This window comes from Solenopsis invicta, chromosome 14, assembly GCF_016802725.1.
Source record: "Solenopsis invicta isolate M01_SB chromosome 14, UNIL_Sinv_3.0, whole genome shotgun sequence".
Taxonomy (NCBI): Eukaryota; Metazoa; Arthropoda; class Insecta; order Hymenoptera; family Formicidae; genus Solenopsis; species Solenopsis invicta.
Window position 1 is genome coordinate 237,675 of NC_052677.1, and position 15,092 is coordinate 252,766.

The 15,092-nt window shown below is 31.4% G+C and overlaps 1 protein-coding gene across 1 annotated transcript; it reads right to left on the minus strand.

Annotated features, from left to right (window-relative positions):
- Positions 1-513: 513 nt before the first annotated feature.
- Positions 514-10,894, minus strand: LOC120359569. The gene is made up of 4 exons (XM_039457552.1): positions 10,754-10,894; positions 9,508-10,559; positions 6,581-6,978; positions 514-617 (listed from the first exon to the last, which is right to left on the minus strand). The coding sequence occupies exons 1-4, from the start codon at positions 10,892-10,894 to the stop codon at positions 514-516; spliced, it is 1,695 nt and encodes a 564-aa protein (XP_039313486.1).
- Positions 10,895-15,092: the final 4,198 nt, after the last annotated feature.

The window sequence follows — 15,092 nt, forward strand, 5'->3', positions numbered from 1 at the left end:
GCAATATTTTGCAACGATTCTGCAAAGTTGCGATCTTGAAAAGAAAGATTGCTGCAACATTGCTGCAATATTTCTGTGCTGTATGGGTATTAATCGACGGTAGTTAGCGTGCATGGAGCGCCGTTCTAAGCGCTTTTTTTACATCCTATTAGGGTTTTTCTACTGAAAAAACCTCGTTTTTGTTGGCGATGACGAAAATTTTGCAATATTGCGGAAACTCGGCGATTCTTGATCAAAAATTTCATGATTATGTAGTATTCACTCATACATTTACTTCATACAGCAAAACCATAGAACCGGCTATTCAGGCATTCTCGAGAAAATAATAAAATATTTCTATCACCTATAATAACATTGTGGAAGAATTACTAGTTAGCTGCATAGCATGCGTGGAAAAACGTTGACTACTATGATCGAGTTTCCAGATTCGATCCTGAGAATGAAAATAATTATTTTTCGTAAATTTTGTTCTTTCTGAAAAAATGTATTGCATCGATTCTCGAATTATCGAATTTATTGTTGTCGCTTTTCCAAAGTGCTGATTGGTTCTATCGCTGTGCTAACTTCGTGATCGGCTGTCACAGCGGAGATCGTGTTAACAGTAATAGTTATAATAACTGTTACATGCACAAAGAGGTTAATAGTGTAATATTATTCTATTATTGAATTAATTATTACAAATTTATTTATTGGTTTTGTTTCCTGCGTCTAAAGATTTTTCCTTTCCTTTGGAGGATTTCATGATCGTTTTAGATAAGATTTATTAAACGTCTTTATTTATGGTTGTAAAAATTCTCTTTAGAAAGAATTGATACTTTGTATTGTTACGTCCGCGGATTCGCGAAGGTTGCGATTCCGGGACGTAGTTCTGGTTCGTTGGTTAGTTTTGGTGTTAAGGCAGCTGTCACCAGTCGCGGCTTCGAATCGTGTGATAACACGGCTGGATACGCGACAAATTCCTTGTATGGGAAATAGGAGGTATTGTAGAAAGATATATTATTAGTAGGTTTAGAAAATGTAGTAGCGTTTTATTAACGCTACTGGAGGTGTAGCGTGCGTGCTCGAGCTTGGCGTGGGATTAAATGAATGACAGAGCGTGTAATGATTGAACTGAATATGTATATATTTTCGTGATTACGGAATAGTAGATGATTACATATGGGGGCTGCGGGTAAAACGTCATCTTGCGAAAGAAGCGCTTTCTGCCGCCGGCGTACGCGCGGTGTGCCCTACGTTTGCCCATATGTGCTTCAAACGAGGCATAGTAGAGTTAATATGGGAGAAGGATTGCCACGTGAATGCGTAAATGAGCGGGTAACTTACCGATCTTCCGAATGGACGACTTTAACGCGAGAGAGAGAGAGAGAGAGAGAAAGAGCTCAGTATAAAAGATCTACGAGATTTAAAAAAATAAATTAGTGATCGAGTATATGTTACGAATGACGAATCCGCTGGGTCGGAGTGGTCACCCGTTAGAACGCCTCCCTTAAAGGTGGGAATTATACGGGAAAAGAGGGGACGGTGAAAGCGTCAAGGAGTCGCGCTAGCGAATCTTCCTCGACGGGTTGGGAAGGGAAGAAGGACGGTGTCGAAGAGTCGCGTTAGCGAGTCTTCTTCGACGCCGCAGGAAAGAGAGAGAGAGAGAGGAGACGTCGAAGAGTCGCGTTAGCGAGTCTTCTTCGACGCCGTAGGAGGGAGAGAGAGAGGAGACGTTGGAGAGTCGCTTTCGCGAGTCTTCTCCAACGCTCGGAAGAAAGGGAGAGAGGCAGAGAAACGAGTGAGGCCACACTCTAGCTAGTGCTAGGTGAGGTTCAACCCTCAGGATCTCTGGTGGAAAGGAGGGAAAGGAAAAGAGACGATCCGACCGGGGCCACCCCGAAGACCAACGTCTTCGTCAAGAGTAAAACCCTCCCGTCGCTGAGATCGTACCTGGAGGTCTGAACGTTGGTGGTCGCCGATGTCAGCGAATCTCACTCGACCAACAAGACTGATCTGAATTTCGAGTTCCGATTTCGCTCCTTATATAGGCAAAGATATGGGCAAGAGGTGTCGCGGAACGATTCCTCAGGTTCGCGGAAAATTCGGAGCGATAGTTTTTCGTAACGTGTGGCCCTTAGAAGCCCGCCCCGTTCCGCGACCGCGCGGCTTGCGCCTATATCGCGCGAGCGCTTGTAGACTTCTCCGGGGACCGCGACTCGCGGAGGCACCGCATACCAAGCCCCGACGCGAAATCCAGTGCTCAGAAAATTAATAGAATTTAATAGAATGTATATTAGAATTGAGAGTGTGCGAGGCGATAGCGCCAAGCACATGCAATAGTTTTACGTATAAAAAGTTAAGGTTTAATTATCGTTCGTAGGAGATTAACTGATTCAAAATTATTTGGCATTTTTATTGGCCGTGATTTTAGAGTTGTTTCGATCTGAGTTGCATGGCGCAGCAGTGGGAAGCGTTCATAAGTGGATCACGCTTAGATAATAATAAATTTGCCATTCTTAATATTTCGTATTAAATTGAAAAGATGAATAGAATTCCAACGCGCGGAGCTTGTCGGTATCAAAGGGGGTCGCGAGCCGAGGGGTCGGCGCGCACGATGTTTGTCTCGCGCCGATGGACGCTCGCGGGTGTTGCGCGTCGAGGGGGCGGCACGATGTAACCAAACCGTATGAGATTTGAAATCGAGCGATATCGACTGATGCGGGATTTATCTAATTGATCGGAGGATGTTTCCGGATTCTGATTGGGTTATTATTAGTACGGATGGCGCGGAAAAATAAAAATTTTCTCGCCAGACGTAACAGTATTGTACTTTATTTTCAGATAGCGATTTTGTTTAACATTTATTACATTATGGTTGTTAAAATGTTCATTTGTATATAAACATTATTATTGTGAGGTTGGATTAGAAAAAGTATAAAAATGAATTAATGACATAAGGAAGAAGAGTTTTGAAGTGGCACTAATACAGAAAGGAGAAGGGAATTTAACAAGGTGAAAAAGGTAATGATTTAAAGATTTTTAAATAAAGGAACAATGGGTAAATATCATGTGATATTTGATATTTTGTGTTAAAAAAATAAAAATTTCTCTAATAGATTGTTATCAATTTTAGTAAATATTTATAAATTTTTAAAATTTTTCTCTAATGAAATTTTATCTATTTTAATAAATATTTTTAAAAATGTGAAATGATTATAAAGAAGAGAAGAGGAAAGGAGTAGTATTTCATAATATGAAAAGGAAGGAAGGAAGGAGGAAGGATCAAAAGAGTTTAGAATGGAAATAGAATTAAAAAGAAAAATGAATTGAAGATGTTGGAGAAGGTAAAGATTTTTAAATAAAGGTTGAATAAAATAAGGACATCAATTAAACATCAGATTAAGAGTTTTTTTTAATAATGGGCAAATATTACATGGTATATTGATATTTTGTGTCATAAAAATAAAAATTTCTGTAATAAAATATTATGTATTTTAGTAAAATTTTTTAAAAATAAGAAATGGTATAGAAAAAAAGAGGAATAGAAAAATATAAAAAAAAAGAAGGATCGCAGAAGTGTAGAATGGAAATAAAATTGAATAAAGATAGGAATTGAAGGAGTTAAAAAAGATAAAGGTTTCTGAATAGAATAATACGAAAAGGAAAGAAGAAAAGAGGAAGGAACAAAGAAGTTTAAAATAAAAATAAAATTAAAAGTAGAAATGAATTGAAGGTATTGGAGAAGGTAAGGGTTACTAAATAAAGGATGAATAAAGTAAAGACATCAATTAAACACCAGACTAAATATTTTTTTAAATATTGGGCGAATATTACATGATATTTTGTGTCATAAAAATGAAAATTTCTGTAATAGAATATTATGTATTTTAGTAAAGTTTTTTTAAAAATATGACATGAAGATATAGAAAGAAGAGGAATAGAATAATATAAAAGGAAGAATTGAAGGAATGTAGAATGGAAATAAAATTGAATAGAGATAGGAATTGAAAGTGTTGGAGAAGGTATAGGTTTTTGAATAGAATAATACGAAAAGGAAGGAAGAAAGAAGGAAGGATCAAAGTTTAAAACGGAAATAAAATTAAAAGGAGAAATGAATTGAAGGTGTTGGAAAAAGTAAAGGTTACTAAATAAACGATGAATAAAGTAAAAACATCAATTAAACACCAGATTAAAGATTTTTTTTTACTAATGGGCAAATATTATATGATATTTTGATATTTTGTGTCATAAAAATGAAAATTTTTCTAATAGATTATGTATTTTGGTAAAATTTAAAAAATATAAAATGAAAATATATAAAAAAATAGAAATAGAATAATATAAATAGAATAATATTAATAGAATAATATAAAAAGGAAGGATCAAAGGAGTGTTGATTGGAAATAAAATCAAATAGAGGTAGGAATTCAAGGTGTTGTAAAAGGTAAAGGTTTTTGAATAAAATATGAAAAAGAAGGAAGGAAGTAAAAAGGATCAAAAGATTTTAGAATAGAAATAAAATTGAAAGAAAAATGAATTGAAAATGTTAGAGAAGGTAAAGATTTTTAAATAAAAGATGAATAAAGTAAAGACGTAATTAAACAGCAGATTAGAGGTTTTTTTTTTTAATAATGTGTAAACGTTACTTGATATTTTGATATTTTGTGTCATAAAAATGAAAATTTTTCTATTAGAATATTATGTATTTTAGTAAAGTTTTTTAAAAATAAAATGAAGATATAGAAAAAAAAGAATAAAATAATATAAAAAGGTAGGATCAAAGGATAGAAATAAATATAGGATAAAGGATAGAAGATATAGAATGTAAATTAAATTGTATGGAGAAAAGAATACAAGGTGTTGGACGAGGTAAAGACTTTTGAATAGAATAATATGAAAAGAAAGGAGGAAGTATCAAAGGAATTTCGAATGGAAATAAAATATAAAATTGAAATGAGACATAAATTAAAGGTGTTTGACAAGGTAAAAATTTTTAAATAAAGGATGAATAAAATAAAAACATCAATTAAACACCAAATTAAAAGATTTTTTTTAATAATGGGCGAATTTTACATGATGTTTTGTTATTTTTTGTCATGAAAATAAAAATTTTTCTAATACATTATTAGATATTTTAGTAAAGTTTTTCAAAAATGTAAAATAAAGACATAGAAAAGAAGAAAAATAGAATAATATAAAAGGAAAGAGTCGAATGGAAATAAAATTGAATAGAGATAGAAATTGAAGGTTTTGGAGAAGATAAAGGTTTTTGAATAGAATAATACGAAAAGAAAGGAAAGAAATAAAAAAGATCAAAGAAGTTCAAAATGGAAATAAAATTGAAAGGAGAAATGAATTGAAAGTATTGGAAATGGTAAAGATCTTTAAATAAAGGATGAATAAAGTAAAGACATCAATTAAATACTTGATTAAAAGTTTTTTTTAATAATAGGCGAATATTACATAATATTTTGATATTTTGTATCATAAAAATAAAAATTTCTCTAATAAGTTATTATGTCTTTTAGTAAAGTTTCTTAAAAATGTGAAATGAAGTTATTGAAAAAAAGAGGAATAGAATAATAGGAAAGGGTAGAAAGAAAAGAGGAAGAATCAAAGGAATGTAAAATGGTAATAAAATTAAAAAGAGAAAGGAATTGAAGGTACTTTGGAAAGGTAAAAATTTTTAAATAGAGTTATATAAAAAGAAAGGAAGGAAGAAGGAAGAATCGATTGAGTTTTGAATAAAAATAAAATTGAAAAGAAATGAAGGTATTGGAGAATGTGAAGATTTTTAAATAAAGGATGAATAAAATTAAGAATGCTATTGAATACTGGTTTCAGGGCCGGATTTAGGTCGTAGGGGGCCCCTAAGCACTGGCTTTGAAGGGGGCCCTTTTAACTTAACCAAACCTAACAAACTGACTTATGGTAAAGGCAAATATAGAAAACACAATAAATAAATCATATATATTAAAATTTATTTTAACATATTTTTCTGTATATAAAGCCTATTTAAAATTTTGTTTTCTGCTTTTAATTGCTGCAAATTGCTCAATAATTTCATTAAAAGATATAGCTCGTAATTTGTCGTTCTCTATGGACATTAATGTTAAATCTACTAACCTTTCTTGAGTCATTGTTGTACGCAAATAACTTTTTATTCGTTTTAATTTTGAGAACGATCTTTCTCCAGAACAATTAGTCGCCATTAAAGATAAAAATAAACGTAAAATTGCTTCTACATTAGGATACGCGGTTTGAATTTTATCTTGAAAAATTAATTGATATAACTGTTCATGACTTAAATATTTTTTTTCTTGATAAACTTGTTTTGCGTACATATGAAAATGTTTTATTTCGCTGGAAAAGTCATGTTGGACATCTTTTGGAAATTCCTGTTTTAGAAAGAGTAAGTCTTTTTGGATTTCTTTTTCCGATGCATCCAAATTTGTCAAAAAAGAAAACATGTTAGATACATTTTTATAAATTAACGCTCTCTCTTCCAAATTTCTTTTCAGTGCATCAATCATTGGAATAAAAGATTGCATTTTAAATTTATCCCTAGGAGATAAATTTTCCGCAGCATCAGGGGCATTACCATCATTAACTTGCTTCCTTCTTTTTATCTTTCGTTTTCTCGCAGATTTATAATCAATATCAGGAAGTTTTCCTTTTGCCTGAGACTCGATGTCATCAAAATCTTGCTGAACGTTTTGCACATACTGAGACAGTGCAAAGTAAAGTTTTGCAGTTGTGCTTATTGTTATTTCTGCATTTTGGAGAGCTTTAGATGTTTTGTCGAACTCATTTAATATTTTTTCCCAAAATTCTAACATAAAGACGAATTCGAGCTCCTCCATTATGTTAATCAGAGCAGAAGCCTCATTTCGATATTCCCCGCTTTCATTTCCATCTTCAGCAATGTGGTAAAGAGCAGCAATTATTTCATTGTAACCTCTAGCTACAGCTGAAGTAGCTTGTGCATGAGCATTCCACCTTGTATCAGAAAGTCGTTTAAGTTGTAAAAAGGATTTATTTTGCTGCGAATATTCATTCAAGATGGACCAACGCTTCGGCGATGCTGAGAAAAATACGTACAACCCTTGAATGGTAGAAAAAAATCGAACAGCTTCAAGACACGAATCAACTGCAGAGCGTCCAACGAGATTTAATGAGTGGCCAGCACATGGAATGTATATAGCGTATTCATTTTCCTCTCGAATTTTAGCTTGCATTCCCTTATATACTCCGGACATGTTAGCAGCGTTGTCATAAGATTGACCTCTACAATTACTAAAATTAATTTGGCATTCATCTTTTAACCCTTTCGCGCCGAGCGCCGCATATATGCGGCATCCACGCGACGACCTGTGGGTACGAGCGCCGCATATATGCGGCATCCAAATGATGTGTATACAAACATCAAAACAATCGTTTACTGTTTTATGCCAAATAATCTATCGAATCTATTCGACAGTAAAGCGATATTTCATGTACGGTTTTTACAGGAATTAGGAATACATCGGCTTAAGGTATAATTCTTAATCTGTTAAAAATTAGAATTTTTAGGTTAGGGTTTTGTTTGAAAATGTATTTACAAAAATAGTTTCGGCCCTTTCAGAATGTATATAAAACGTAAAAAAAGTATTATGTTTGAAAATGAGGTATCCGATTCAGAAAATGAAAATAATTTCCACCTGTGTAAAAGACGACGAAGAAATATATGCAGCACATCAGAATCGGAAACAGACGTAATTGAAGATAATGCCACGGACACCAAGTACAACATAACATGGACATCCAAAAATTTCATACCAAAGATTCATGAATTTTCCTCAAGAAATTCGGGACTGAGAAAGAAAATACGCAGATCCTCAAAAATTATAGATTACTTTGAGCTATTCATTTCTCAAGAGCTTGTAGAATACATTGTAGATGAGACAAATTACTATTGGGCTCAGAAGAGCAATAACAACGTGAATACCCAAAAAAACACGACACTAGACAAACTATACTGTTTTTTTGCTTTGTCATTACTGATGACACGTAACAAAAAACTAACGTTACACGAGTACTGGAGTAAAGATAAATATTTACGAAGTAATATTTTTAGTGAAATAATGACCAGAGATCGCTATCTTTTGTTACTAAAGATGATACATTTTACCCGTCAACTTGGGCGCACTGATGATCGTCTACATAAAATAAGAGACCTAATAAACGTGTTGAGAAAATCATTCAGTGACGCATTTCATCCCTATAAAGAAGTTTGCATTGATGAAAGCTTGTTGTTATACAAAGGCCGCCTGTCCTTCAAGCAGTACATTCCTTCGAAAAGGAATCGATTTGGCATAAAATCGTATATGCTCTGTGATTGTAAAACAGGTTATGTCCAAGACCTAATAGTTTATACCGGAAGATCAACAATTATAGAAAGTCCAATTACGGGAATTGGAAAGTCGGGAGCAATAGTTTTATCACTCTTGCAACCGTACTTAGGGAAAGGTCACACACTTTACATAGACAATTTTTATTCAAGTCCAGCATTATTCAACTTTTTATACGATAACTGTACCAATGCATGCGGGACTGTGAAAAAAAGACGACAAGGAATGCCGAAGATGGAAGAGCGATTGAAAAAAGGAGAGGCATGTTTTCGTACATCAAAAAATTTGTTAGCGATGAAGTGGATGGATAGAAGAGAAGTCTATATGATTTCCACTATGCATACTGCAGATTTTGCAGCAGTATCGAAAAATGGAGGGAAACAGAGTGTCCAGAAGCCTGTATGCGTCATAGACTATAATAAGTCAATGGGCATAGTAGACAAGGTGGACATGGTAATAAGTACTGTCCATTCAACGCGGAAATCACTAAAGTGGTATCGTAAATTTTTCTTCCACCTCATAGATATTTGTGTGTGGAATGCATATTGTCTGTACAAGCACAATCGGGGAGAAACCATATCCATGGCAAAATTTCAATTGGCGTTAATAAAACAAATAATCGCAAAGTACCATCACAATGTAACTCGACGTCAAAGCAGACCCGCCGATAATCCCATGAGGTTAACAGAGAGGCATTTTCCCACATTTTGTAAGCCAAAAAACCGAAGACGAAGATGTGTAATTTGTAGTAAAAATGATAAAAGATCCGATTCACGATATGAGTGCAAAGATTGTAATGTTGGCCTATGTATAGATCCTTGTTTCAAAACATATCATACAGAATTATATTACTAGTCTTTACATATTAATATATAAACTAATTTGCGTTTCATTATATATTATATTAAACATTTAATCTTAAAATTTTGAAATTATATAAATACATATATTACCTATAATTTTGTATTTTAATAATTTTGTAGGTCCTTACATATTAAAAAAGGAAATATATTTATTACATTAGAGCAATGATTGTTTTATTCACCACAGTTGTTATTTAAAACTAAGAAAACTGTATATACAGAAACCACACGCACTGTGCATATTTTTGGCGCGAGCTTTCGTTCAGTGACGGTACTTCGGCGGACGACACTGCCGTAGCGAAAGGGTTAAATATGTTAAGACAACCTTTGCTAAATTTTCGCCAGTATGACTTTTTATGTCAAGATATGTTAGAAATCTTTCAATAGGTAATCCATTATCCGGTGAGACATATCGAATAATTACAGCCAATTGATCAATATGTGATAAATCTGGCGTCGAATCAACAGATATACTAAAATATCCTGCAGTTTTTATATCTTGTAAAATTGATTCTCTGATTTTTAAGGCCATCAAATGGATGAGTTCATCACATATTGTTTTTGATAAATAGGATGATTTTCCAGAACCGCTATTACCGTATTGTCCAATATGAGTCGCAAGAAATGGATCATATCTTGAAATCAGTTCCAGGATTCCTAAATAATTGCCATTATTTGATGAGCCGAATTTTTCTTCACTTCCTCGGAAAGCTAAGCCGCGTTCTGCTAGAGTACTAATGACGTCTATTACTCGGCGTAAAACTTGTTTCCAATATTCTTTTTCTTGAGTAACTTGCATGTCAAGTTGCAAATCCAAATTCGATTCACGTCTCCTCGTTAAAAATGAAAATAAAGCATTTCTGTGGTCTTCAGAATTTTCGTGTTGTTGAATAGAAATTAGATTACGCCAGTCACTAAATCCTTCGTTTGCAAGAGATGTTGACGATGCAGAAAATATTTTACATACGAAACAATAAACACATCCCGTTGCAGGAGAGTAAACTAACCAATCTCTATCATACTTTTCTCCGTTAATTTTTGTTCCATGAAAAATATTTTTAGAGCAATATCGAGAAGCATTTGTGAATTCTCTCTTTGATTTATCAAATGGTCCATTGCGATGTTGACAGTCTAAAGGTCCCTTCTTAATCCAGTAATCAACATCCGTTTTAGATAAATGACTCCAAAGACCAACATCAGAACACTGAATATTTTGCAGCGATTTTGAAGAAATATTGGTATTGGGCATGTCATTATTTATTTGATTTTTCTCATTTGTAGATACAGCTTTCTCTGAATTTGAATCAGCGTCTTCAAATGTAGGATCCTGTATATTCAAAATATAAATGCTACGTTATTTTTTATTCCATTAAATTAAATCACTCCAAATCTAAAGTGTAAATGCTTTATCAAATGTGTAAAATATGAATATAAAAGAAATACATTCTTTTTCAAACGCTGTGCCTACAATTTCTTTCTAGATTATTAACTTATTGTTAGTTAAATAGTAAAACACAATACCTGTGAATTTGAGTTTTCAATTTCCTGTGATTTTTCCTTCGCACTTATAAAATTTGTAATTTTTGTTAATTTCTTTTGAGCTTCTTCCAATTCTTGCTTTCTTTTTCTTTTTTGGGAGCCACTTTCGTACACTCTTTTCATTGTTAATAAACGATTTTAGAATAATAAAGAAGTATCTGCGATTATGCGATTTCAAGTTAGAGCACTGATCGTTTACTCGCACATCGACCGTCTGCAGCATGCGTTAAAACAAAAGATCTCGAAAAAGACAAAGACAAAACAGTGACTTGGTAGGAAAAAAAAAGAAGACAGTCTACGAATAGACGGTCAAGTGTTTTAACTTGAAATCGCGGATACTTCTTTATTATTCTAAAATCATTTACTAACAATGAAAAGAATATACGAAAATAAGTCCCAAAAAAGAAAAAAAAGCACAAGGATTGGAAGAAGCTCTAAAAAAATTAACAAAAATTACAAATTTTATACGTGCGAAGGAAAAATTGCAGAAAATTGAAAACTTAAATGCAAAGGTGTTGTGTTTTAATATTTAACTAACAATAAGTTAATAATCGTGAAAAAAATGGTCGGCGCATTTTAGAAAGATTTTATGCCTTTTATATATTCATATTTTACACACGTGACAAAGCATTACACTTTAGATTTGGAGTGATTTAACTTAATGGAATAAAAAATAACGTAGCATTTATATTTTGAATATACATGCAGGATCCTACTTACGCATGAAGGCACTGATTTAAATTCAGAGAAAGCTGAAATATCTACAAATGCAGTTGAGAAAAATCAAATGAATAATGATATGACCATTGACCAATACTAATAATGCATATCCTTTCGCAATCGCTGCAAAATATTCAGTGATTTGATGTTGGTCTTATTTAGAATCACACATTTGTCTAAAACATATTTTTTATAGTTGATTACTGGATTAAGAAGGGACCTTCAGACTATCAACATCGCAATAGACCATTTAAAAAATCGAAGAGAGAGTATTCACAAATGCTTCTTGATAGTGCTCTAAAAATATTTTTCACGAAATAAAAATTAACGGAGAAAAGTATAACAGAGATTTATTATTGTTTTGTATGTAAAATATTTTCTACATTGATTTTATTAAGACTTTATAGAGGCCCCTGCAAATTCATCTCTAGCAACACAAAATTCAGAAAATATTTCTTTTATGTAATACTGAAAACGTATTTTTTTTTCATTTTTTCCGTTAATTTAATACTCGTATGAAATTAGTTGTATGGAACTTTGGGGCCCTTGCTGGCGCGGGGCCCTAAGCAACTGCTTATATTGCTTATGCCAAAATCCGGCCCTGACTGGTTTGAAGGTTTTTTTAAATAATAGGTGAATATCGTGTTATATTTTTATTATTTTTGTCATAAACAACAAAAATTTCTATATTGGAATATTACCTATTTTGCTAAAGTTTTGTATAAATGTTTATTAAAGATAAAGGAAAGAAGAGGTAAAGAATAATATAAATTAGAAGAAAGGAAAGAGGAAGGTTCGAAGGAATTCAGAATGAAAATAAAATTGTAGAAGAAAAAAATTTGTGATGAAGAAGATAAAGATTTTTTTAATAGAGTAACATAAAAAGGAAGGAAAAAGAAGGAAGGATTGAAGGAGTGTAGAATGGAAATAAAATTAAAAGAAAAAAGGAATTGAAGGTTTTGAAGAAAATAAAAATTTCTGATTAAAATAATATGAAATGGAAGGAAGAAGTGGGGATGGATCAAAAGTGTTTAAAAAGAAAATAAAATTGAAAGGAGAAAAGAGTTGAAAGTGTTGGAGGAAGTAAAGATTTTTGAGTAAAATAATACAAAAAAGAAGAAAGGAAAGAAGGAGAAAATATCGAAGGAGTTTAGAATGTAAATAAAATTGAAAGGTGAAAGTAATTGAAGATGTTTGAGAATGTTAGGATTTTTAATTAAAGGATGAATAAAATTAAGACACAAATTGAACACCAGTTTGAAGCTTTTTTTTAATAATGTGCAAATATTATGCAATAATATTTTCTACCATAAAAATAAAAATTTTTCTAATGAAATATTACATATTTTATTAAATATTGTTGAAAATGTGAAATAAAGATAAAGAAAAGAAGAGGTATAGAATAATGTAAAATTGAAGGAAAAGAGAAGGAGAGATCCAAAGATTTCAGAATGAAAATGAAATTGAAAGAAGACTAGAATTGAAGGTGTTGGAGAATATAAAGGTGTTTGAATACAATAGTATAAAAAGGAAGGAAAGAAAGAGAAAAGATCAAAGTAGTTTTCAATGGAAATAAAATTGAAAGAAGAAAGGAATTAAAGGTGTTTGAAAATATTAAGATTTTTAAAAAAAGGATGAATAAAATTAAGACATTAATTAAATAACTGTTTAAAGGTCTTTTCTTAATAATGGGCGAATATTACATATTTTGATATTTTTTGTCATAAAAATAAAAGATTCACTAATAAAATATATATTTAAGTAAAATTTCTTAAAAATGTTAAATGAAGATAAAGAAAAGAAGAGGAATAGAATAATAATAAAAGGAAGGAGGAAGGATCTAAGGAGTGTAGAATGGAAACAAAATTAAAAGTAAAAAGGAATTGAAGGTGTGTTGGAGAAAGTTAAGATTTTTAAATAAGGGATGAATAAAATTGTGACATCAATTAAACATCAGTTTGAAGCTTTTTTTAATAATAGGCCTATATTACATGATATTTTGATATTTTGTGTCATAAAAATGAAAGTTTTACTAATAAAATATTATCTATTTTAGTAAAGAAAATTTTAAACATGTGAATTAAGAAAAGGAAGAACAGAGTAATAAAATAATGTAAAAGAGGAGGAAGGAAGGATCGAAGAACTGTAGAATGGAAATAATATTGAATGGAGAAAGGAATTGAAGGTATTTAAAGAAGTGTTTTTGTATAAAATAATATAAAAAGGACGGAAGAAAGCAGGAAGGATCAAAGGAGTTTAGAATGGAAATAAAATTGAAAGGAGAAAGTAATTGAAGATATTTAAAAATGTTAAGGTTTCTAAATCAAAGATGAATAAAATTAAGAATGCTATTGAATATTGGTTTGAAGGCTTTTTTTAATAACGAGTGTATATAATGTGATATTTTTATAATTTTTGTCATAAAAATAAGAATTTCTCTAATATAATATTATCTATTTTAGTAAAATTTTTTAAAAATATGTATTGAAGAGCAAAGAAAGAAGAGGTATAAAATAATATGAAAAGAAAGGAAGGAAGGAAGAAGAATTAAAGGAGTTCAGAATGAAAATAAAATTGAAGGAGGAAGAAATTTGTGGTGTTTAAAAACGTAAAGATTTATGATTAGAATAATATCTAAATCAAGGAAGAAAGGAAGAAGGATCAAAAAACTTTAGAAAGAAAATAAAATTAAAAGGAAAAAGAAGTTGAAGGTGTTTGAAGAGGTTAAGATTTTTATATCAAGGATGAATAAAATTTGGAATGCTATTAAATACTGGTTTGAAAGTTTTTTTTTAAATAATGGATGAATATTATGTAATATTTTGATAATTGTTATAAAAATAAAAATTTCTCTAATAAAATATTATCCATTTTAGTAAAGTTTTTTAAAAATGAGCATTGAAGATAAAGGAAAGTAGAGAAATACAATAGAATAATATAAAAAAGAAAGAAGGAAGATAAAAGGATTGAAGGAATTTTGTATGAAAATACAATTGAAAGGAGAAAGGAATTAAAGGTGTTGGAGACGATAAAGATTTTTGAATAGAATAATAGAAAAAGGAAGGAAGGATGGAGGAAATATCGAAGGAGTGTAGAATGGAAATAAAATTGAAAGGAGAAAGTAATTGTTCGTGTTTGAAAAGGTTAAGACTTTTAAATAAAGTATGAATAAAAAAAAATTAAGACATCAAGTAAAGACCAGTTTAACCCTTAAACACGTAAGTGGGTCTGAGAGACCCCATATGAAGTTTTGAACGCTTTCTATGTGAAGACGGAATGAGATAGGAGGTTCGGACCAAGACGTAAAAAAAGTTTGAAATCTCCTCTTTCAATTGATATAATTGATCAACTTTTTTGGTCAATTAGAATTCGAACGGCACGGCAGCAAAGTTTTGTTAGGGTCAATGCGACCCATATAGTATGTAAATGAAACTTTTTTTGTGAGTATTTTACATAAAAAACTGAACAAAATACGTTCAAACAGGTCGATTTGCAGATGTTACTCGCATTTACTCTGTCTAAAGTTGGAATACCATAAAATATTGTAGAAAAAAAAGTTTTTCCAAAATATATCATGAAACACATCAATTTTCAATTTTAG

What these genes read in the sequence shown, in the direction of transcription:
- LOC120359569 (XM_039457552.1), bottom strand. Translation starts at nt 10,894, where the DNA reads ATGAAAAGAGTGTACGAAAGTGGCTCCCAAAAAAGAAAAAGAAAGCAA. An exon ending in CGGCAGTGTCGTCCGCCGAA is followed by an intron (nt 6,979 to 9,507) that starts GTACCGTCACTG and finishes TTCTGATACAAG; the next exon opens with GTGGAATGCTCATGCACAAG. An exon ending in AAGGAAGCAAGTTAATGATG is followed by an intron (nt 618 to 6,580) that starts GTAATGCCCCTG and finishes TGCATGTAACAG; the next exon opens with TTATTATAACTATTACTGTT.